Source organism: Macrosteles quadrilineatus, unplaced genomic scaffold (assembly GCF_028750875.1).
Source record: "Macrosteles quadrilineatus isolate MER2022 unplaced genomic scaffold, UCM_ALF_1.0 Scaffold_8__2_contigs__length_117827958, whole genome shotgun sequence".
Taxonomy (NCBI): Eukaryota; Metazoa; Arthropoda; class Insecta; order Hemiptera; family Cicadellidae; genus Macrosteles; species Macrosteles quadrilineatus.
In genome coordinates, this window is record NW_026542601.1 from 90,169,146 (window position 1) to 90,193,821 (window position 24,676).

At 36.2% G+C, this 24,676-nt stretch overlaps 1 protein-coding gene across 1 annotated transcript in view; it reads right to left on the reverse strand.

Moving 5' to 3' along the window:
- Nucleotides 1-24,676, reverse strand: part of LOC128999832 (collagen alpha-1(IV) chain-like) — a 106,655-nt gene that overhangs the window by 6,623 nt on the left and 75,356 nt on the right. The window contains exons 8-29 of the mRNA XM_054426534.1: nt 23,776-23,902; nt 21,874-22,023; nt 21,031-21,207; nt 20,077-20,241; nt 19,299-19,460; nt 18,376-18,557; nt 17,693-17,860; nt 17,441-17,528; nt 14,983-15,176; nt 14,184-14,390; nt 13,610-13,715; nt 12,486-12,665; nt 11,770-11,885; nt 9,298-9,388; nt 8,573-8,730; nt 8,078-8,276; nt 7,480-7,679; nt 6,129-6,222; nt 4,694-4,885; nt 3,648-3,759; nt 1,754-1,931; nt 383-473 (exon numbers count right to left, since the gene is read on the reverse strand). Of these exons, the coding sequence (XP_054282509.1) occupies nt 383-473; nt 1,754-1,931; nt 3,648-3,759; nt 4,694-4,885; nt 6,129-6,222; nt 7,480-7,679; nt 8,078-8,276; nt 8,573-8,730; nt 9,298-9,388; nt 11,770-11,885; nt 12,486-12,665; nt 13,610-13,715; nt 14,184-14,390; nt 14,983-15,176; nt 17,441-17,528; nt 17,693-17,860; nt 18,376-18,557; nt 19,299-19,460; nt 20,077-20,241; nt 21,031-21,207; nt 21,874-22,023; nt 23,776-23,902 (3,337 nt within the window). The remainder of the gene's footprint in view (nt 1-382; nt 474-1,753; nt 1,932-3,647; nt 3,760-4,693; nt 4,886-6,128; nt 6,223-7,479; nt 7,680-8,077; nt 8,277-8,572; nt 8,731-9,297; nt 9,389-11,769; nt 11,886-12,485; nt 12,666-13,609; nt 13,716-14,183; nt 14,391-14,982; nt 15,177-17,440; nt 17,529-17,692; nt 17,861-18,375; nt 18,558-19,298; nt 19,461-20,076; nt 20,242-21,030; nt 21,208-21,873; nt 22,024-23,775; nt 23,903-24,676) is intronic.

Here is a 24,676-nt window from a genome sequence, read left to right on the forward strand (position 1 = left end):
CTTTCAATCTGATGGTTGTAAACATTTTGATCAATCGTCCAACCTCATTCCAATCGCTTGTATGACTTTTTGGTTTGTAATCAATTGTAGTTTATGCAAATAATGCAAATCAGATTTTACTAATATACTGGGGCATGTAAAAAGGTGCAGGGCCACGTTAAAAGTCAGTGGAGCCCTGGGCAAACCCAAAAGCAGCGCTCCCTTTTTCCCTAGTGCGGGCGGGCGGTGGTTGGGGGACACCCAGCGGTCGCCCCCAAACCGCTGGTGGTCCTGGGCAGTGGGCATATGCCCAGTCTCCCCGTTTTTAAAAGCCGGCCTGAACAGGTGTGTTTTGCCCTAACAGACCACGAATCACACCAAGGAGCTGGTATTATTCAATTACCTGGTATTCCATCATCTCCTTTGTCTCCAGGATATCCTCTCAATGCGTCCTCAAAATAGTACGGAGTCTCGCCTTGGTCTCCTTTATGGCCCTGTTGTAAAAATAACACATCAATTACTCTTTAACTTCTGAATATAAAATTAAGTACTGATGTGGCATCTTTTACCTAGCCTACATATATTTTTAAACAGAGTAACTTTTTGAAAAACTAGGTAGATAACTCATGTATTCTCTTCAATGCAATCTTCTCTTGTCTGTGCAAATGTCTGTTCCCGATTGTGTAACAGCAATGTTGCGTACCCGTCATAGACCTATCTAACAAAAAGTATTTATTTATATGTTGCGTGTTAAATGTATGTGTCGTGTAGCATCAACATAGCTATCCAAGCGGATGTCACGTTTATTCCTGGACTGTATAGTGGTTGAAATTGGCAGCTTGCCAAACGTGTAGCATGTTGAATGTTGCAATTTGGTACCAATGACAGGTAATATAATACCAATTAGTCATTTATTACACCTACTAATTGGTCTACTAAATTCAACATCACTAATGAAATCCAAGTGTATTAGTTTTAAACTTGATTCTAACTTTGTGGCACATGTCATTCGCCTATATAGATCCAAGCCATTTTTGTTGAGTTACACTTTAATGGATAGTTGTAAGTAGAAGTTTGGTTATGTTAGTCTTGCATACTAGGTTTATTACTATTAGAAGTTGGAGCTCAAAGGGTTAAACTCAATAAATTACATTATTTATCAATAAATTAAATTAATAAAGTAATTTAACAATAAATTACTTGTAATAGTTTATTAGTTGTTCTGCTAGTGCTTCGCAACGGGGCAAGTATGAATACTTTAGAGAATAATGTGGTCTCTAAATATACTGTAAAAAAACAGTAGATTTAGGCTTACACACTTACCAAGGATCATACAGACAGAGCTCAATCAATATTAATATTAAGCTTATTTAATGAAAAACCATGTATTTGCAATTTGCATTAACCTGTTTGTCAGAATCAAAACTAATAACTTTATCGTAATGCAAACATCCATAACCCAAGAAAAAAGTAAACAAACAAAAACTATAAATAAGAACAAATCTAACAGCTGATGCATCTTCAATATTTAAAATGTGAATATATAAAGCCCTTTAATCGAGGTTCGGTTTCGTGCCCTTGGAGAGAGAGTTTATCAAAAAACTGATATTTTTCGGGGAAGTTTCACATTGAGACCTTTCATTCAACCGGTTGATAGGTGTGAGGCTTACAGTTTTCTTAAATGTTTGCGATGCTTAATTAGCTTTCTTATAGATTAATTGAGGATTCAATATATAATTGAGATGGTTTTGGTGAAACCAGGATAGTTAATGACCTTGAGGCCTGGGAATCCAGGTGTACCCGGGTTTCCATCCAGACCCGGAGGTCCTCGGAATCCGTCTACTCCCGGAGAACCTGGGCGTCCGGGTAATCCAGCGTCACCCTTGTCTCCCTTCGGTCCATAATCTCCGATTAATCCTGTCAGGCCTTCATCTCCAGGAATACCCTTTGGACTGAAACATATTATGATTAATATTTTTCACTTTAATTTCTTGTTTTAGTTTTGATTTTTAAAATGTGTTAATTTTGTTATAAAAACAGGGGATGGTTTAACATTAACAACTTTAACATGGGGATGGAATGTCTGGTTGTATCAATGGTCAAAACTAGTACGCATGCAGCTAAAGGTGCTGAGACATTTTGTAGTTCCTGACTACCACAAGTAATAGTTTCTGTTTTGAAGGAAGATTTTATTTGAATGGTCCAAACGAAAGTTTAGTTGAAGTCAGTAAAGTAACCTATAGACTGAATAAAAAAATGTGCACACTTCCCCCACCCTGGATGTTGCAGCAGACAGGGTGAGCTAATATTTGATCAGGTGAGAGTGGCACGGATCTATACAGTGATGAATATTGGAATGGTTTAGTTTATAATGAAGTAAAATCAATATCGATACTGTCATCCATTGAAAGATCGCTATCATAATATTCATAGATCTATTAAAAAAAAATAAAGAGTTGAAAATACCAACTAAAACTATTATGAAATAGAAACTTTTAGCATTGATCTTCAAATACCAAGGCAGGTGTCCTATCCATATAGACCAGCTGTAGCAATTCTTTTAGAGAAATAGAACATGGTTGAGCTACTCCTAAAGCAAGGTACCAAAATGCATTTAACTGAGACCCGCCTTTAACCAACCCCTACATTTCATTAAAAAGGTTTAAATACCTGCTATCAAGCAATCCATTTAATTTCAGTTGCAACTAGTTTCGACTCCTATGTGGAGTCACCTTCAGGCGGCACAAGGACTTCTTCTTTCTTCACATGAAGAGCGTCATATTTAACACGTAAAAATAAATAAACGTTTACACAAGACACAAAACATTTACTGATCAGTTACGACAACAGACGACGCTAACCCGGCGGAGTTTAAGTCCAGACTGCGGGTGGACATTGCAGTAGTGTACGTCCGTTATCTTATCACCTCAGGTTACGTCCTAGTCCTGTCTAACACACCTCCACTCTCCAGTATCCTTATGGCAGTGTCATATATAAAATTGGACGAAAACGTTAGTTGGTCATTTAGCACATTTTCGTGGTCGGATGTTACTGCCTTATATATCTCAAACTCTTCTAAGGTGTTTAATTTAAATCTGTCTCTAGAGAAATGTAAAATATTCATGTTGTTACTAATGCTGGTATAATTGTGGCCTTGGGAAATTAAATGTTCTGCAAAAGATGATGTCTGGTGTACTGTTGACACTTTTGGGAGATGTTCCTTGAAACGTTTTGTAAAGGAGCGTGCCGATGTGACAATATGCGTGACAATGTGTTGTACATTGTCTGGCCGATGTAAAATTTAGTACACTCGGTACAATTGATCTTATATACGCCAGATCTGTCCAAAGGTTGCGTCAATGAAGGACTGCGCTCCTTTAACAATGAGCCAAGTTTGTTTTCTATTCTGAAGGTGACTGTAATATTGTTTTTGTCATAAGATTTATAGATTTTTTACGCATGAAGATTATATTCGAACCTTGCTTTTCTTGCTGGATTGATTTACTTGCTGATTTACTTACTTAAAGTTTTTTGCAACTGCAATTAAATGGATTGCTTTATAGCAGGTATTTAAACCTTTTTAATATTATTTGGCAATCCGGAGGCTACTATCCACAATGAACCTACATTTCAATCTACCAGAAAAATTAGAGTATAAATTGAATTACCTTGTCAGTGAGTATCCTGGTTCTCCCTGTAACCCCTTATTTCCGGGTAATCCTGGAAGTCCATCCAGCCCCGGAGCACCCATCAATCCTGGAGTTCCTGGGATTGTGTATCCTGCACAACAAATTCAGTCAAAAAATATCTCTTCATGTACTATAACTTTTTCAGTTAGAGGTGGTTTAAATTTACCATGGGTCCCTTTTTTACATAAACAGGTCAACTTTGTCCGTATTTTTAATTCTAATGGTACTGTAACCAAACTCTGAAATTAAAAAGATTTCTTGTAAAATTAATTAAACCAGTTTTAAAAGTTACATTTTGTTTATTATATTTCTAATAAAAACACAATTATATCATTATTCAGACATATGTAAATTGAAAACTAATAACATGGTTTTCCCAAAGTGTTGTTCAAAAATAATCCATAGGAGACTAAGTTAAACATTTCCAACAGGTACACTGTATTTTTAAAAGTCGATTTGTTTCTATCTATGTACCTATAACCATAGTCAAAAGAGTTAAAAATAGACTGACAAAGGAAGGTTCCCCAATGTGCCGTTATAGTGTGCTCAGTGTTAGTCGATTCGCTGCCGCCGTCGACTCGCCATCTGCTAGCAGCATTACCACCCTTGCAAACGAACTGCTACCAACGTATCAGATACACTGTTCAATATGGGTAAAGCACAAAATTTCTTCAATCACGTAATTTTAACAAAAAAGACATTTTTTTTAATCTCTGAATTTTATAAACTCGAAAAATAACAAAACAAACTTCAACTCCCCGGATCCCAGGGAATTCCCGAGAAGTTGGCAACACTGGCTCCGACTACCAAGTTGTTATGGCAATGCTCGCTACTGCTTAACGCTGTAGTGGTGTGCGCCAAAACTACTTGACGGAGCTGTGAACCCCAGAATATATGCTAACCGCAGCACTGCTGTCAGTCTATATTTAATTATTTTATTCATGCTATAACTCAGCATAACACAACAGGCTCTCTTGCACAGAGTTTGAAGACTTACTATAATCAATTATCAAGATGTACTTCACCTGGTTCTCCTCTGAAACCCTTTGGTCCTCTAGGACTGTATCCCTTAGGTCCTGGTATTCCATCTGGTCCATCCCTGCCATACTCCCCAGGAGCCCCTTTCTGTCCCGACCATCCGGGACGCCCTGGTATCCCGTCTATCCCTGGCTCTCCAGGCTCTCCTCGTAAAATAATTCCGGACGGAGGGGGGTAAGCTGAAACAAAATTTCATTTGTCTCTCTTAGAGTCTTTTACTCAATTACTTAAGTGTCATAACACTTGCTGATTTTTACCAAGAAAAAATTATGGTAAGCAAGCCCCATTGGAAAAGTGTGTTTGGTTATATTACATGAAGGACAGTTTAAGTAATGGACAAATTATATAGTAGAACTGTGAAGTATATAACTAGGTCAGCATAAATAGGTACTAATCACCTTAATTAGGTAACAGTTTCAGCACCCATTTTTTACAAATCGAGCACTGGCAACGTTTGTGTGTGGAACCGTCATACCGGCCAGCCTAATTTAAAAATAACCTAATTTAAAATTGATAAAATGATTTGTTCACAACCTGGTCCAATTAGTATAATTCATAACAAGAGTAGAAAGTCACTACCTAATGAAATATTTGATACCATGTTTGAAGTGTGAGATTTATCAACCTATTTAAATATGGTTGATAATATGTAATGATCCACTTCCACCCGTGTTATGATCGATACTTTTCACTAGACTACAATGATTAATTATTTTCTTAATTAAACAGACATTGAATATATTTCTTTATCACGGTTAGGAGCATTACAAAACTGAGGGCATTTTCAGGTTAAGTCTTCATTTTAAGGTTATAATGTACATTGATTGTACAGTTTTGGTTGTTGCAAATTGACAGTTGATGAAACAATAACGTATATTTGTTTACATTGGCAAAATAAAAAAAGTAAACATTACTTTTGCATTGTAAACATTCTTTTAAGTGGTAATGGTAAACAATGTAATGATGAATTTTTGCAAGTGATTAACATGTAATGATAACATGTCATTTCACTGTAGTGTAGTGAAAAAGTGCTTTTCTGATACGGTGCTTGCTCCTTTTTTCCCATGCAAGGCAAAACTTAAATGACCTGGGCTTCGCTTCAAATTAAAATATTGAGTGAGCCCCGGAAAATGTCATTTTCTGACTGAGATATCCCATTGTACAACATGTATTTACAACAATATTTCAAAATATTCACAAAAAAACCTGCAAAGAATATATTTGTTAGTTTATTCTTTGACAAGAACAGAATTGGCTTTTGAAATGGTGGATGTAAGTTGTACCTATTTTCAAAGTATCGGTACTGGATTTTAATATCCCTGAAATGTCACCCTTTATTAGCTGATTGAGCTAATTGGTATGTATTATGTCAGATGTGTTTAAGATAATTTTGTGTTACTCATCTACATTAAGTTTCCTTACCTCCCGGAGGTCCTTGATCTCCCGGAGCTCCCTCACGACCTGGGAAACCTTTTGGGCCAGGAAGCCCAGGCTCCCCAAAGTCACCTCGGTCACCCTAGAATATCAGACGGAAGTTTACAAAACAATCTAGTTTCTTAAATAAATACTAGAAATCCTTATTTTGAAGTACTTTTTTTATGATAAGTTTATATGGACATTTTCACTATGACAATTAGTAAAAAGCAAGTTTGTAGAACGTTTTGGGATCTGGAACCTATAATCTCATCCTCAGGTGGTAAAGTAATATAAACACTCCCTGGAAATTCATTGAAGAAAATATACTCAGATAACTATTTTAGTAAAAACTTTGTATGTGGCTTTGTACATCACTCCTACATGTTGATTGATCAGGTCTTCCAGTGGACGCCATTCCCATTCCCCGTCATGATTGCTTTTCCTATTTGCTGGACGGACACAACCTCAGTCCCCCTTATGCAAACGTTTTCATTATGATTGCTTTAGGGTTTTTGTTTCTTAGTCGTAAAAAGTTGTTTTTTATTAATCGTAATTGGAAATGTCCTCAATAATCATCATTACAACATTACAACAACATTCTAGAAATGTGTATGTTATGAAAATTCTATTCTATATTAGGCTAACACAATTTTAATTTGGTGGAGTACTAAATTGGATTGAAGAAATAGAATCCACGTGCCACTTAAAAAATAAGTTCTTGACATTGTGAATATGATAGTGAATGATTTAAAAAAGTTTAGGGTTGAAATTGTTTACAGGGGCCCTATTTTTGAATTAGTTGATCGTTGAGTCACTCTTTTTCAAATCGTTTCATAGTTTTCAAACGATTGACAGTTTAGTCATCCAACCAAAACTACGGTTGACTGCACTTTCTTCTTCCTCTCTCGGCTAAAAGTGATCTATTTGAGTCAACGCCATATTGTGATTGTCTTTGTTTACTATTGTTTACTATTTATCCTTTTGTTGGTTAACTTGAGTGTTGACGATTGAATCAACTCTCAACCATTTCAAAAATAGGTGTCTGTTTTGTTATTGAATTACTTTGCCACGAAGCAAGTAATGAACAAGTTTGAAATAATCATATGATCACATGTTGTTCATTTAAAAATTTTGCTGCTTTCAAAGGGTGTGAAGTTTTCATCATGAAAGGTTGGGAAACATTAAAGATCAAATGTGTATACTCTTATGTATTCTTAATTATTTAATTATAATTAACTGATTCCTTTTCTGTTTCTTCCTCTAAAAAAACGCATATTAGCCTACACTTCAAATTTATTTGCAAATTGATCATAGGCCGGTTGCACTGGTTGATATCTTTATCTATTCTACCAATCACCTTAAACCCGATGTATCCTTGATTGCCATAGTCTCCCTGAGGTCCTTTTTTCCCCTGAAGTCCGTTGAGTCCTGGTTCTCCTAAGTCTCCCTTGGGTGCTGTTGAATATCTCGGACCTCCAGGGTCCCCAACATATCCTTTGGGACCCTTGGGACCTGTGAGTCCCGGAGGACCTCTGTCGCCCACATCTCCAGGCAGACCTGAAGGGCAAAACACCATTTACTTTACAGACAGTTAATTCACCTTTTGCACTCAGTCTCATCTTTTAAAATAATACAGTATATAACGGTATATTTGTTTACTTACAGTATCTGACTGTGGTTAAACATTAAACTAAAAGATAAGCTGTTATTAAATTACAATTCACATTTAAAACCGTTAAGAAAGTTGGTCAGCACCACTGGATCATTGAAAGTGAACTCTAGAAATAAACCAAACTTTAGGAGGGGGGGGGGGGGCGTTTGGTTAAGTAGGATGGGCAATAAAAAGGATGTTTAGGGAGAAGACGGATAGATGGATAGATATTTTATTGATTTGTAGTTTATTTACTGAAGAAAGTGTTTTGTCATTAAATTCCTAGGGTAAAAAAATAAGTTACCTGGAAAACCCATTTCGCCTGGATCACCTTCCATGCCTTGCCCCCCTTTCGATCCATTAAATCCTGGTTTTCCTATTCCTCCTGGAAGTCCCTTAAATCCTGGTAGTCCTGCTCTTCCTTTTTGTCCGGGGAATCCAGCATAGCCGTCATCTCCTGGGATCCCTTTAGGTCCTTTGGGTCCAAAATCTCCTCGAGTTCCCTAAAGTCACAGGTTATAATCAGTTACATTAGCTCATTAATCGTGATTAAAATCAAATCCATTCACGTAATATGGTTAAGAAATATTTGTCCTAAACTGCAATCATTGCTAGGCCTACTTAGCATAACAACTTTTTACAAAGTCAATGCCTCATTGAAATGAAATCATCAACCAGTTGATCTGTTGAATAACTTCTATAAAAACTCATTTTACACTGACACTCTAAGTTTTACAAATTACCAAGAGAGTACGTACACAATAAGTGATAACATGTAATGTATATTTTACAGCTTTACATTTAGTCCATCCTGTCCTGGTAGTCCGTAGTATCCGGGTTCACCCTTCATTCCTTTAACTCCCGTAGCTCCTGCATAGATAACTCCATCATCTCCCGGTAGTCCTGGCATTCCATCCATTCCGGGTTGTCCTGGGTAGCCTATTGGTCCGGGGTAACCTGAGCAAAAATGGAACAACTTAGATTTAAACTATTGTCTACTTTGCCGAGTAAAATAAAATCAATAAATAAACACACAAGGGTGCATATTTTAGGGCAAAGGTTAGTGTAGAATGGTTGCGATGACAGCTTTGTACCTAACTGAATAATATCACATGGATCTTTACCCAGGACCATTTCCCAAAAGCCAAATGGTCAACTACTGTAGCTAACTTCTACTGACTTTTATCAGAATCGAACAGACGGCCTTCTGATTGTTGGACGAGCGCTATGCACTCACCTAAAATGTGATTTTTCAAAGTTAAGTTGTTTGGTTTTAAGATAGCTCTGATAGCTTGCTAAGGTTGAACATGAGGTTTAAAAATGGACCCAGCTGTCCCTGAGCAATGGGCTTTAAACAAATGATCCTGACTGATGAAACAGCTGATCTTAGTCAGTAACAAAGTTACACAGATCACCTCACAGCATTCCACACTCGTCCTTCACTCATATTTGGGTTTAAATACACACCTAGGTGGTGTCCCCATCTAATAATGATAATGATAATTGACATTTGTATTTACTCACCAGGTTCGCCAACGTCTCCTTGAAGCCCACTGAAAGCTGAGTCCCCAGGAGGTCCAGGCAATCCAGGATAACCTACATCTCCTGAGTCTCCCTACAGGACAGACACAATTGAGTGAATAAAAATTCTGAGAAATAAATCAAGAGAGCTGGTTAAATGTTTACCTTTCTCAAATAGGTATAATTATCAGCTTCTATTTAAAATGTCTGGTAATAATTATCTAACATTATTCTTAAATCTATAAAAATATGGTGATTCCAATAATTTTCTTTATAGGACGTTTGCAACCTCATTGACCTGTCTACATGACTTTCAGAGGCCTGTGCGTAGAACATATCGAGCAAAGAAAAGATGAGCTGGTACAATCCAAGAACGAACTGTTCTGATAAATCATCTGCTTGCAGTCCTAAAGTCTGTCGTGTTTACAACTCTCATACAATTGAGTATGAACATCACTTTTCAGGTTTGATGGCACTGATTAGCATGATTTCAAAATAGATGAAAAAAATTTTTTATCCAAGAGCCTTAAGGAAAAATTGCCTTAATTGGCAGACTGTTTAGATAAATATAGTTTTTCTTTATGTAATATAGAAAATACCCCCACCGCAGCAAACCTACAGACTAAGTGAATTTCCACTGTGGCTGGATTTATACAAAAATATTCCTTTAAAATTTGCAGATTTATTTTCTATTTAAATAACATTATTTTTCCTACAGTCACCCGACAAAGTTGGCTTCCCTGTACTGTTTATAGTACAGAAAGCTGCTAATTGCTGCATATTTATACTTTGCCGTACGGTTTATACTTTGCCGCACGGTTTATACTTTGCCGCACATCAGGATTCCAACCAAACAACACAAAACAGCGTGGTTTTATTATGCACGTAATCCGTGTACGCTTGGAAATAGGTTGGCAATACTTAAAGATAATAATACTATGAACAGCTGATTGACTATTATAACTACGATTTAACCTGTCATTTCGTGTTTATAGTTTTGGTATTTCTGAACTTTCTGGACTTTTCTTTTATAAACGTTTTTAAAACATTCCTACGGTCTTAATAAACAAGAAAATACCTTTAAAGCATTTTTTTTAGGCGCGGAAACCACTTCAAATTACAAAAACATACGGAACTATATTCTCAAAAGACGGAGCACATTTCTTGCCGAGGAAAAATAGCGGAGTGATACGGACCACGGGTACTACTTTCTCCAGGGCACCATTTGTGTAATTGTGTTGCTAGCTGAACCTAAAAACGTGTTGTATAGTGTTTGAAAGACTAATTATTTATGTTTTATAGTGACTGTAGGAAAAATATAATGTGTAACACGAGTGAAAAAGGCCTTTGCTGCACTCGAGATCATTCCGCACTCGCCTGCGGCTCGTGCGTAAACATTGCTCTCGTGTGCAGCAAAGTGCCACTTTCACCACTAGTTACACAAATAACTATTTAATGAGCACTTGGGTTTGCTGCTACAGGAAAGGAACTAGAAAACATGTTTATTTATTCTTCATAAAAATAATATGAGAATACTTTAAATTTACAATTTTTTAAGTTATATCTCTGTAACCGTTAGGCATACAACAATGCTTCAAACAAAATTATTTCTGTTTTAAAGCTCTACAAATTGGTTTAGAAAGATATTAGGAAATTTTATGTTTTTAGGCTCAAAATGGGGAAAAACAATTTTTACCCCATAAACCCCCGTGCCCACAGTCCGATCAAGCTATGGTTCAGGCACTTGATAAATGTTTGTTTACAGGTTTGTACCAAATTTAATCGAAATCGGATCATTTTTGTTAATATTTACTTATTTTCCTGTTCCAATCGTCCTTTTATGTTATCTGACCTAGGCTCAGTTCTCATGAGAGTTAGTTAAGCGATGGTGTACTGTAAACAGGGCCACAGCTACACACTTTTCTTGGGGGAGGCAAGTCCTGACTTTGCCGCCCTTTCACCACGCAACTGTGGATTTTTTCTGAGTGCCAATGGCATTTTACAGTCATATTTAAAAAATACCCCCGCCGCAGCAAACCTGCAGACTAAGCGAATTTCCATTTGACTGATTGGATCTACACTGAAATGTCTACTTAAAATTATAACATTTATTCTTGATTTAAATAGAATTAGTTTAACAAGTACTTAGGTTTGCTGCATCAGGGAGGGAAAAACTGAAAAAACGTTCGAATAAACGTACGTTTACACGTTTGTACCAAATTTCATCAAAATCGGATCATTTTTGCTCGAGTTATCGTGCTGACGGACACATATATATATATATATAAATATAAATATATAAATATATAAATATATATATATATATGAATTTGAACGGATGGTGTTTTTAGCCTCTAGGGACCTCAAAACGAAAAAAAAAAATCGGTCCCGCGTCCAGGTCTTACCATGAGTTCTACGGTAATAGCTTATTCCCTATATGGGAAATTCGCTAAAATTAAACACTTTTAGTGTTACCTGGAATCCTTGGAGCCCCATAGGTCCCACCGGACCTTGCCATCCCCTTTCCCCTCTTTCACCTTTGAACCCTTGATATCCCTGGGGTCCCACCTGACCTCTTGGTCCAGGGAGGCCTGCAAGTTAAGGTCATCTCAGATCTCACAAATAAATAAATGTACACTTTTATTTGCACTAACATAATAGAAAATTTAATAATTTTTTGACTAAAAGAAATGTCCAACTTCTATGTCTAGTTAAAGTTGTGTAAAGAATTACAGGTTTGACATTCTGAAATTATTAGTTGGTATAGTAGAAATAACACATTTAACTATCTTACAGTTTAATTGTGTCCTGTCTTATTAGGGATTGAGTTCAGCTTATCTGCAATTTCATTACAATAGTAGCTTAAGAGTTTCTTACCACACTTGCCCAAGACTGGATACAAACTCTCAACCTACAATGCAATCATCTATCCAGGGAGATATAACCGAGGGTTCCTTGACTCTACTAGACTAACACCACTGATCAACCCAGAGCCAGACAAAAGCTGTACATAGTTCAAGCTTGACTGAGGTTATAGCACATGTCAGAGACTTTCAGCTGATTTTGTTGGGTTTTATCTGTATATACTATAAATAGAAGTTTGTTTATGATCCTACTAGTGATGGCTAATACAGGTATTTCTTTGCAGCTCAAAGAGTAAAGTGGTATGAAGAACTATCTAAGCACTGTACCTGTAAGCCCCATGTCTCCGGTGTCTCCTTCTATTCCTCTTATCCCATTGAGACCTTTGCGTCCCGGACGTCCGGGATATCCTGGTAGTCCTGGCTCTCCGTCGATACCTCTCCGACCGGGAAAACCAAAGTCCCCTTTCAATCCTTTCAATCCCATCTCTCCGATTGGTCCATCCTGTCCTAGAGAGAGAAATTGAAATTTTATTGCAACTTAAAAACTCTTTCATTAATATTTTGAACAATCTTTGTTAGATATGAAAAATAGATAGTATTTTAAAACTAAATAAAAATAGTTTAGGTAATTTTAGGAGCGAATTTGATTTTTGTTTTGTACGTTTTATGTCTGTAGCATATTTTATGTTTTTTTAGAACCGTCCAAACTCTGGTCTTTTTACTATCTAACATAAACATTTTGTTGGATGATGCCATTAATTGAGAGCCCAATGGCAGATGGCTTTTTGGTCCAGGAAGGATTTTTCTTGGGAACAAACAAGCAGCCTTTGAAGATGATCACTGTATAACCACTTGGCTACGTATTCAAAATTGAAATTAAATGGTTATGTTGAAACAGTACCTAAATCTTTTTTTTTTAAACAATTTTAACCCAATGTTGATAGGAATTGTAAATAGGAAACCTGAAAAAGTGTCCTAAAAGAAAACATAATTTTTTATGGCATTTATGTACTTAACAAACCATAGTCAGAATAGTACTTATTTCCCAGACAAACCAGTACCGGTACCAATTAGTATTTACACAAATAAAATGTTTATTGTCGGGACCATGTAAGTTTGCCGTTGGTGGCAGCCAATCACAAGACGAGGCTAGTGCGACGTTGCCACATCACCCATTGACAACACTAAAAATATACAAAGCTATATTTTCAAATCAGCTGGTATTGTTAGATTTGGCAACACCACACCGTTCTCATTGGTTCATTGAAAACCATATGGTAAATCGGCTCCTCCCTCAACTGCAAACTTATGTGGTCCCGACAATAAATTATAAGAAGCTTAGTACCTTCTTCCCTTGTACAGTACAGGCTCTATTTGTGTTTGGATTGAGTAAGTTGAATTGAGATTCAGATTTGGGAAACACCAATGTCACTATTTCCCGGTTAAAATACCTTTCTGTCCAGGATATCCAGGGTCTCCAGGCAAACCATCCATTCCTGGCTGTCCCGGAATTCCTGGAAGTCCTGGAATTGTGTCTCCAGGAGGTCCATGAGGTCCCTACAATCAAGGATAAAAAAAATTATTTATGAAAAAAAATTTTTAGATACATCAGTGCAATAAACATGTATCCAAGGCTTTCTTTGGAGAAGGATGAATAATGTGCTCAATTTATGCTGCTCTCAATAATTTCATTCTTATGTCCAGGGTTTGTTGCCAAGGAATTATTTCTTAGAGAAGCTATCCATGTAGAGATGGTTTTTCATTCCTAAAAAGCTGACAAGACAACTTGTATTTCTAAACATTATGTATTTACTTATAATATCCTTATCCTTCTTAGCTTACAACCATGACCATCCATAGGTAGTTCTCCCAATCTCCAATTCTTCACACATAAAACTGATCTTTTTTCATGAGAAGTTCTTTTCCATTGCTTGTTGATTACATTTTTTACCCTAGTGATGAGAAGAACTACTTTATCCTCACAACGCAAGTATTGAGCCGCTGTTTTTCATAACATTAAGTTACCTCTCTGCCAGGAATGCCTTGAAGTCCAGGTGCCCCCTTTTCTCCCTTGATTCCCTTGAACCCGTCGTATCCCCTCGATCCCTTCAGTCCCTGAGGACCTTCGTCTCCTGGTTGTCCCTTATCCCCGTATGGTCCGGGCTCTCCCATCTCTCCCTGCAGGATACTGGCTCCGGGATCTCCTCTTGAACCCTTTTCTCCGTCTCTACCCTGAAAAATCCACATATGTCAGAATTTTTCTCTATGAAATAGTTTTACATTAAATTATGTAATATGGAGATGAAGGCTTTAGTAAACTATGATTCGGACGGTAGTTGGATGCATAATCAATCAGTAGTTAATTAGTTTAGGCTTATATTTTAGCTTATAATAGTGTTTGAAGGGTATAGAGTAGAATGGGAAAGAACAGTGAAAGTAGACCTTGACCAGAAAACGGGGAAAAGAAAAGTTGTGTTAAGGACTGACGAGGTCAAAGTAGATTGTTATAAAGCAACCAGTTTTCACTATGAAAGAACTGCAGATAAGCCAATATTTTCCTGGCTTTTGCAGCGATTATTTATACACTTAAGTACAATTATGTGATTTTTTCAGAAAAAATATAAATATTATATTTTGATAGTGGAATTAGAGATGGTGAAAAAGAGTAAACCATTTAATTCAGTTAAACAGTTTCACTTATCATTTGAAGCTATTACTACCTATTGAAAAGATATAAATATTTAGACATTAAACTGAAAAAAAGAATCATTTGTACAAATTTTATATAAACATATTTTATTGAATTCAATTTTTGGATACATACTGCAACTCCTTTAGGTCCATACACTCCGAGAGGTCCTGGTCGTCCTCGGAATCCTGGGTCTCCAAACTCCCCTGGGAATCCCTGTTGTCCAGGTGGACCCTGGATCTCTATTCCTGATGGTCCTTGATCCCCAGGAAGTCCAGCAACTCCAGCATCTCCTGTTGGTCCTTGGTACCCCTTCCTGCCATCGTAACCTAAACATTTGGGTTTGTTAAACTTTAAACACATCAAACAATAGGGGAGCACGCTGTGAGTTAGGCCACAATGCTAATTATATGGGGTAACAAGCTTCTATATCGGTACCATTATCTCAGAAAATATATGAGATATTGATCTGAAATTTTTTTTGGTGCTTCTATACATATAAACAAGTAAAACCATGCAAAATAATTAATTTATGGCAAATAGTAAAAAAAATATATTATTAAAAAAATTGTATATACATTTTTTCATTATTTTTTTATGAAAATAAAAATATTTATACCATTTATAATGAAGATAATATTACATAGTTGCATCATTCTACTCACCAAACTACCAGGAACAACTGGTGAAAATTTCAAGTCTCTACTCATAATGGTTTCCATAGAAACGGTACCTAAACACTAAAAAACAGAAGTTTCGGGAAATTGAACTTAAACACGAACACGAATAGGCCTACTGTCACTAGTGCACTAGAAACCTCCTGGCAAGTACTCCTCTAAACTTGTGTTTCCCAAACTTTCTAATCCTAGGCATTTTGATGAAAAACTAGGCCTAATTTACTTGAAAGTAACGACAAAACAAAACTAAACACCAAATGGAAATGAATAAAATGCTAACAACAACAATCAACAAACACTGGGACAGACGACAGATGTAAACATTAGGTGTAAACAAACAAAGCAGAAGGCCAGCTGATAATCTGTAAATATTCAGTGCTACCAACAGCACAAATGAAATACTCCTTAGTGTTTACTTGTTATACTATATATCAAATTTACTTAGATAGTTAGATGGTTACTATTTGTGTGAAAACAATGAGCATCTCAGGAGAGCACGCTAGTAGGCCTAGCGCCAAACATGTGTAAACATTATTTAATTGTTTTATTTAGCTGAAAATATACAAGTTATGTATATAGTGTTATATATTTTCTTAAACAGCATAAAACGGGCAATAAATTTAAAGCATTTTCAAAAAATCGATTTTTTTTACCCATCTCACGGCATGCTCCCCTTAAACACATCAAACAATAAATAATCTTACAGTGTGATTTTATTTTAAATAGGTATAGGTACCATACATTGAGCTGTCGTTATTCAATTCAGTCCAATTCAATATGTAAAAAAAATATTACATGTAATAAACTGTCCGGGTAAAATTTTAAGTTAAAGCCTGAATTTGGGAGTGAAAGAGTGAAGATGGAATAAATTTAAATTACAAAGTTGTAGATCGTTAAAAGTATTGCTCTCAATCTAAACATGCACAAGTGCTCTCCGGTTTTAGATATGAAGTATAAATTTCATCTATATGGAACAGCTGTAGCCAATTTTTGTTCAAGTAGAAAATAGTTGAATAAACAAAAACTTGCATAGTGCACTTCTGTGAAAATTTTATTTTCTTATTTTTGATGTGACATTAAAGAAGCTATAGTTTACAACAAGCTAAAATTTCAGTCTGACTTGGCTAAATAGTTGGTGTATTCAACAAGAATCAGCAATTGCCAACAGTGCACAAGATCAGTGGCTAAGTTCAACTACGATTATTTTAAATCTAAACTAGCAAACCACTTCGGCTTGGGAATGGTATGTCTACTTTTATCAATAGTGAAAGCTAAAGGATAAAATATAATTTAGACAGTAGCACACTCTGTGAGTGGCTCATCCAACTTGTTCTCTCCAAGTAAAAAACTGGTGACAGCTGTCCATAGATGGACGTTTACTTCAGTATCAAAAAGTGATTGGTCACGCTCTGGGAACATGTATTGGTGCACCGGTGCAGATGATCCAGTGACTTACTCACCTGTGCCGCCCAAAGGCAAGAGTTTTAGGATCCCAGAACGGTAAGTCACCGGTTTACGGTGCACATAGGATTGTAATTTACACATCACCTACTATTTACTTTATAATATTAAAATCAAACCAACCTTCCCCCACACAATAAATTATTGATATATTATTCACTTATTGTGTAATAATCCAGCAAACTTATGAACAATTGAACATTTATTCGATGGATCCGCTATCATACCGTAGCTGCAGACTAGTGTCCAAGAAACTTACCAAGCAGAAGCCGCTAGTGTATAGCTGTCTGCTAGGTAAACTCACCGGTCTCCCAGAAGATGCATTTTCTGCACCGGTCCTGTGCAGGTGCACTGGCCAGTGTTCCCAGAACGTGCTCGATTGTATTTTACTAGTACACTTTGTCATACTGCAGCAAAAACGGCAGTTTTATTACATATTTTGTGGGCTCACTCACCCCTGTCTCCCCTAGGTCCAGGTGGCCCAGGCTCTCCCTGGATGTCTACTGAGTTTTCAGCCATGTCTCCAGGTAAACCTCTCGCTCCCTGTGGGCAAACAAAGTTAATATAGTTTCTGAACTTTTTTGTCATCGTAAAACTCTTGGATGGTTTTCAAATGAAAGTATAGGCTACACATTTTTAGTTAGTTGGATGAAATTCCAATCAATATGTCAATCATATAAGAATGTTTGAAACATCCAGGCACTAACCTTGTCTCCGGGTTGTCCGGGTTCGCCTGGGTATCCGTCATATCCCGGGTCACCTCTCAGAAGATACTCTCGCCCCAGAAACTCTGCGTTCTCTCCCTTGAAACCTGGCAGACCTGGATTACCATTCCAGCCATCCTGACCAGGAATACCTGAGTCTCCTGTCATTCCCTAGGAAAAAAGATAATTTTTACTGTTATAAATCCTTGGTTTCGTATCAGGATAAAAACTAATTCTAGTTTTTAATGAAAACTAACTATTCATATACTTTGACAATAATTTTTTAGTTTACTTTAGATTGAATTGATTGAAAAAAAGGGTGAATGCTGAATAAATTAGATGACAACTAATTCTGTCTCTGACTAACATCAACTGGTAATTTAGCCAGGACCATCATCAGAAGCCTAATTATCAAGGACAGCTCGGTCTAGTTCCAAAATTCTAGGTTCAAACCATTAAGACTATTTAAAATTTTCTCAGCCAACTTTCTGATAGTCAGGAAAGCACTAAAATCACTTAGCTATAATGATGATAATTAATCACACACTTTAACAAAAAGGTCGAATTTAGATTATAAAGACCAGAATTGCATTTAATAAAAACATAAAAATGGCAATGGTGTAGATAAAAATGAAATCAAGCAACATAACAATAACAGAGCCTTTGGAAAAAGCAGTCATTCGTACCTTCATTCCCCTAAGGCCTTTGAGTCCGTTGTATCCAGAAAGTCCTTTCTCTCCTGGTTCACCTCGGAAACCTGGACTGCCGATGTATCCGGGAAGTCCCTTATCTCCAAAATCTAGTATAGCGTCTGGAGGGAAGCGGACCTTCCCCTCTTCTCCCTTGGGTCCTTGAGCTCCGGCCAAACCTTGGGTTGGATGATATTTTGTATTAGAATAATATCTTTTCAAGGTACACAGATATTCATATCTGTTCTTTACATTGTGGAAGATTTACCAGGTAATTCCCAATATTGAAGTATTCTTGCACAAGTAACTGGTATGAGTCCATGTGGTTTTTAAATCACATATACCTTTAATCACATCATTGTTCACATACATTATGCACATTTGTTCAGTTTTAATATAAAAAAATTTTCTTAGATTTTCTGAAAATGTTATTATGAAATTAATATCCTAGCCACTCTACTACTGATAAAGTCAACTGATTCACTAAACACTAAACTGCCAGATTTTCACTGTCACATTTGCAAACTTTTTTATGTAATATTTTTGTTTTTATGCACTTAAGAGTATATTCAATTCTATTCATATTTATGGCATAAACTAGTTTACAATATGATGACTTGATTTAGTACGGTACAAGCATTTTTGCAATCAACAAGATGACAGGCATACATTACAAAGCAAATGCTAGGTACATTATAGAGCAAACAACAATATGTTGACAATTGCAGGATTTAACACTCTAGAAATACAACTAAACAAAAAATAAAATAAATAAATAAATAAATTTTAAAAGACCCCACACTAACCGAGCTATAAGACAACAACTCTCCTAGGCCACAACCATAGGATGCTTAGGATTTCTAAAATTAGATGATTTTGAATTGAAAATAAAAACTTAATATTAATATACACAATCTTACCAGGTTGGCCAGACCGCCCCTTAGGTCCTTTATCCCCCTTGACCCCATTAAAACCTTGGCCCCCCTTTGGTCCTCTTGGACCCACCAGACCTGCCCGACCCGGAGGACCTGCCTGACCCGGTCTTCCACCTTCCCCTGGCTCTCCATTCAGACCCGGCAAACCTATGAGACAAGATACCATTGAAAATGAAAACTTCCATCAAAGATTGTTTTTAAATATGCATATACAGTACTTAAATTACAAAATTCACTAAATTTTTTAATGTTATGATTTTATGTTAAGGAATATGGAAATTGGTTAGTACAGGCATCAAGATTATCTTAGTAGTTATTTGCTTAAGTTTATTAAGATTATATGGATCATACCTTTGGTGTCATTTTCCTATCATTATGTTGCATGATAGGTTAAATGACTGAGTGATGATGTATATTAGTGAGTCTCTGACATATTTTTAGTCGAGTTCAAATAAAGTCATAACATAAATTATTATACATATTCATCATATTATGGCATGTTATTTTTCTGTTCTCAATGCCAATTTGATTTAAAAAAAATGTATGACACATTTTTTATCTGGAAAGACACATTTACACTACCTAGTTTTGTGTTTTCCTGGACCTAAATTTACAAACATGTCTTACATGTTTATGAGCAAAGATTTAAGTGGGCTCATTTTGAAAGGGATTTCATCGTTCTAAATAGCCAAAAAGGTTAGAAAAGTGTATGACAACGGAGAATTACAAAATCTCCATTTCCATTGCAATTCTATTACAGTACCTGGTGGGCAGATACCACAGTCATCTCCTTTAGGTCCCTTCTTTCCTGGAAGTCCAGGAAACCCTTCTCCTCCAGGCCATCCAGAATCTCCCTGAGGTCCGGGTATTCCCTTCTCTCCCGGTGGTCCTACAATTGGCACTCCTGTTCCTGGGTAACCTTTCATTCCTGAAAAAAATAGTTTGAAATTACTGAAAATTAGTGTAAATGCCTGTATTTTTATGCAATCCACAATGTTCCTTTAAGGAATAAAGGCAACTAGTTTTGACTTTCCCATGTAGTCATCTTCCGGCTTAGTACTGGATGTTTTATTTCTTCAAGAGCAATGAGAAATAAACTGGCCAAACGTACACAAACATTGGAAACCACACATTAAAATAAAAAACAAAACTTAATACTGCAGGTAAACATGAACTGTTGTGATTGGGCAGATGAAAAGTATTTAAATTTAAAAAAGTTAAATTAAACTGATAAAACTATGTCTATCACTCCTTATTCTTTCCCTTAAAAAATACTTGTTATCACGTACCTTCCCCTAAATCAGTTATTGATCTCGCTTGAGTACTTTTAAAATGGTGACCATTTATTTTATAAAAAGTAATGAAGACAAGACAATTAAGTTTAAAATCCATACAGTAGCATATTGACTGACCAAACGGTCCAAACGGAACTAAGTTTTTAAATTATTGTATGCAAAAACCAAAATTGCATCCAGACAATATATCACCACACCCCCCTAGGAAGATGTGTTTCTAACCTTGTGGCTGGCTTTTTAAACGTCTGTGCAAGAGGAAAGGTTTAACCCCGGTATATACACTAAAATTTGAGAAGAGAAGGGGATATACACCTTGAGTGCGGGCCGATTACCGAGGACTGCCCACCGGATGCGCCCCCAGACCAACCAGGTCACGCTGAAATGAATTAGTCAGTGTCCTAAACCAAAATTTGTTTACATACCTCTACGTCCCAGTTCTCCTCGGTCTCCTGGTTGTCCGGGAATGCCACTTCTGCCGGGATACCCAGCGGGACCCTGTGATCCTATCACAGTCTGCCCTGGATATCCTTTCTTTCCAATTACTCCTCTTGGTCCAGAAGGTCCGGGGGCTCCTTGTAATCCAGGAGTTCCAGGCGCTCCTAAAACATACGTTTGTTTTCAGTACATAAAACAATAAAAATATCTTTATTGAGCAAGAAACGATTCAGCTTTTAATCCAATTTCAGGGAATGTCCCATATAGAAAATAAGCTACTATCGTAGGTCGCATGGTAAGACCTGGACCCATCACCGATTTACTTTTACATTTTGATGTCTCCAGAGGCCAAAGGAATCCGTTCAAATTCATACATATATATAAATAAATAAATATATATTTATATATTTATATGTGTGTGTCTTTTAGTACGACAATTCGAGCAAAAATGATCCTATTTCGATGAAGTTTGGTACATACGTTAATTAAACGAGTTTGCTATCGAGCGTGATCGGACCATGGGAATGGGTTTTATGGGTAAAAATTTGGTATTATCATTTTTGACCCTCAAAACATAAATTTTCCCCATTTCTCTCCAAATGAGATTAAAGAGCTTCAAAAACAAAAAGTGTTTTTGTACAGTTATTGGTTAAAGAGAAAATTCTAAAAATTACTAATTTAAAATTGCCATGTTATCCTGATAGAGAATAGGTAAACTAGCTGTTCTAGCAGTTTCCTTGCTCATGGATATATTTTATTATGACTGTATATGTTTATAAAATTTACAAAGACATTTAGACAAACTATGAAGAATATGCTTGTTAACTCACCGTCTGTTCCTGCTTCTCCTTTAAGTGAAAGTCCAATGGGACCTCTTCCACCGGGTGCTCCAGGGGCTCCGGGAGGACCTGGGGCTCCGATGATCCCGACACTTCCTGGTCTTCCTGGGATTCCTGAAGGGCCTTGATCTCCAGGAAAACCTAAAAAAGGACACCCAAAATTATGCATCCTGATGAATTGTCACCTGCAGCTCGGTTAAAAAATTTGAATTTTTTTAGCTTCATTCACTTGGAGGTTTAATCATAGATAAAACATACTCCCTTAGTAGATTTCTCATACTTATGGAACAGCTGAAGCCAATTTTATTGTTAGTACTGTCCGGTGCACTGCAGATGTCGTGTTTTGTTTACAATTTGTTTCTTGTTATTTTAGTCATATAAAACCTTGTTTAACCAAATCAAATGATCTAATCATATACAATTACTCGTCCTACAGTTACATAACCAAACAGTAAAGCATTACGTTAACTCAAAAATAATAGAAAAAATTTTGTCGACACTAGCAATCAGTGTCACTGGACATGAACTAGACACAAAAAACGAGCTTAAAATTTACAATGGGATAAAACATTTAACACACACACACAATAACACAATGCTAGCTGTGGTCTCATCCTAAGTACAGGGTAGTCAGTTAAAACTGTTTAGAACAGCTGGTTGATGAAACTATAGAACTGTGGATATCAACATCTACATGCACATATTAAGTACATTAAGCCAAATGCCAATTCTAACGGTTTTATTGTGAAAATACTCTCTGTAAACGAATTTCACGTGGCTACATATTTTTCATTCATTATATATATATATATATATATATTTTTTATCCGACGACTTTACAACAACTTTTGTTATTCTTTGATATTATATCTTCCTCCCTTCCTCTCAAAATTATACTTCCTTAAAAAAAAAGAATCATAAATATCCGTCAGGCAGTTGATTCAGGATCTTTGAGCAACAAACCCCCTTCCCGTTTTAATACTGTCCGTGTTGTACTGTTATTTTGTATACAGGGTGGAAAAAAGGTCCAAGGACAGTTGTATATTTCAAAACATAATCTAGATAGAGCCACAAAACTTGGTACAAAGTTACTGAGCATTAACCCCATTTTAACACATTATTCAATGACAAACTACCCCCTCAGGGGGACAGCCCACTAGGACTCATAATGAAGTCCTTTAATTTGATGTGCATATCAACCTATGCTTACCTTTATGATTTTCTTCCGACTTCTAGCAGGCGCCTCCTGAGGAGGTAGCTAATAAAAGCATTGCAAATTCAAAGAATCTTTGAACAGCTGTAATTTTTTACTCAGTTGTCAGTTTTTTAATTAGAGTTTACGGCATTGTATTCTACTAAATATAGACCTTTGATGTGCTTACATTTAAGATTTTCTTCTAACTCCTATCGGGCCGTCCCCCTGAGGAATTAGCGTATCACTGAATAATGTGCTATATTGATTTTAATGCCTAACAACTTTGTACTAAGTTTTGAAGCTCAACTTTTATTATTTAAAAAAAAAAAATTACTTGTGCCGGGACTATTTTTTTACCCTGTATGTTTTGATGTATGTTATAAGTGTTGGATAATAGCTACCAGACAAAAGAATAATTTATAAATAAAAAAAACTTTAAAAAATACCATGTTTTAAACGAAATAAGAAAATATAAATAATTTTAAAATATAAAATAATTTATAAATATGTGGAGAGAATAAATACTTGTAAGTTTTAAATGAAAAACGAGGGCACATGCAATAGATAATAATAGTTCAATAAGTAAAGATAATAATTGTAAATAATCTATTGCATGCGCCCCGCGTTATTTAGTGTTTTACATTTCTTGCTTTTTTCATAGTAGAAGTATATTTTCAATTTTTTATTGCAGCACTTACCTACAGGTCCCTGACTGCCCTCTGGTCCTTTGACTATTAAGTCCAGGTTGGGTTCATATCTTCCAGGAATTCCCTCAGGACCTTGGTCTCCAGGTCTTCCCATTCTTCCCTCTTCTCCTGGTTGACCCTGAAGGAACAAATCCATTAGATGTTTATTAAATACAAGAATTTCGTAAACTATACTTACCTATTTAATACGCAAGCAGGTTTTTTGTGACAATTACTCCTCCGAAACTACTGAACCGATTTATATGTTCTTGGTGTCATTGGAAAGAGCGTAACGTGAAATTGTGCAGGAAACTTTCTTTTTAGGGAAATAATTAGAGGGTGAGACCCTGAGGCCCTTTAAATTAACACTGTGCTGCATTTCTTAGTAATCATTGAAAGAGACGATTTGCAAACTATGGAAACATAGGAAAATCATAGAACATCACCAAGGGGAAGAAATAGAAATAGAGTGTGTTTTCTTTTTAATACACTCCTATCCAATAAAATTCCAAATTTTTGCAGAGATATTTTTTTCTATGGTTGGCTATTCTAAGAATGATGTGTTCATGACAAAATATTTTTACGAGAAAACTTTTTTAGACATTCAAACCAATTGGATTGATTTTATATTGGGAATAAACAAAAACTCCCAAATCTTACTAACATCATTATTTTTACAGTGGTCACTAAAGCAGTGGATAGGTCCATCCTGTCCAGAGCTAAGACACATGTGAAAAAATCTCAAAATACTTTTTGACGGTGAGTATAGTTATAAATCTCTCTGAAGGTAGAAGACCAACAGGAAGACCCATAGCAAGATGGTGGGCGGGTCCAGGTCTAGAAGGATATAAGGAAATTGAGAGGATGCTGTGAACCAAACCCACGAGAGAGGCTAGGTTGGTGAGGTATAGTA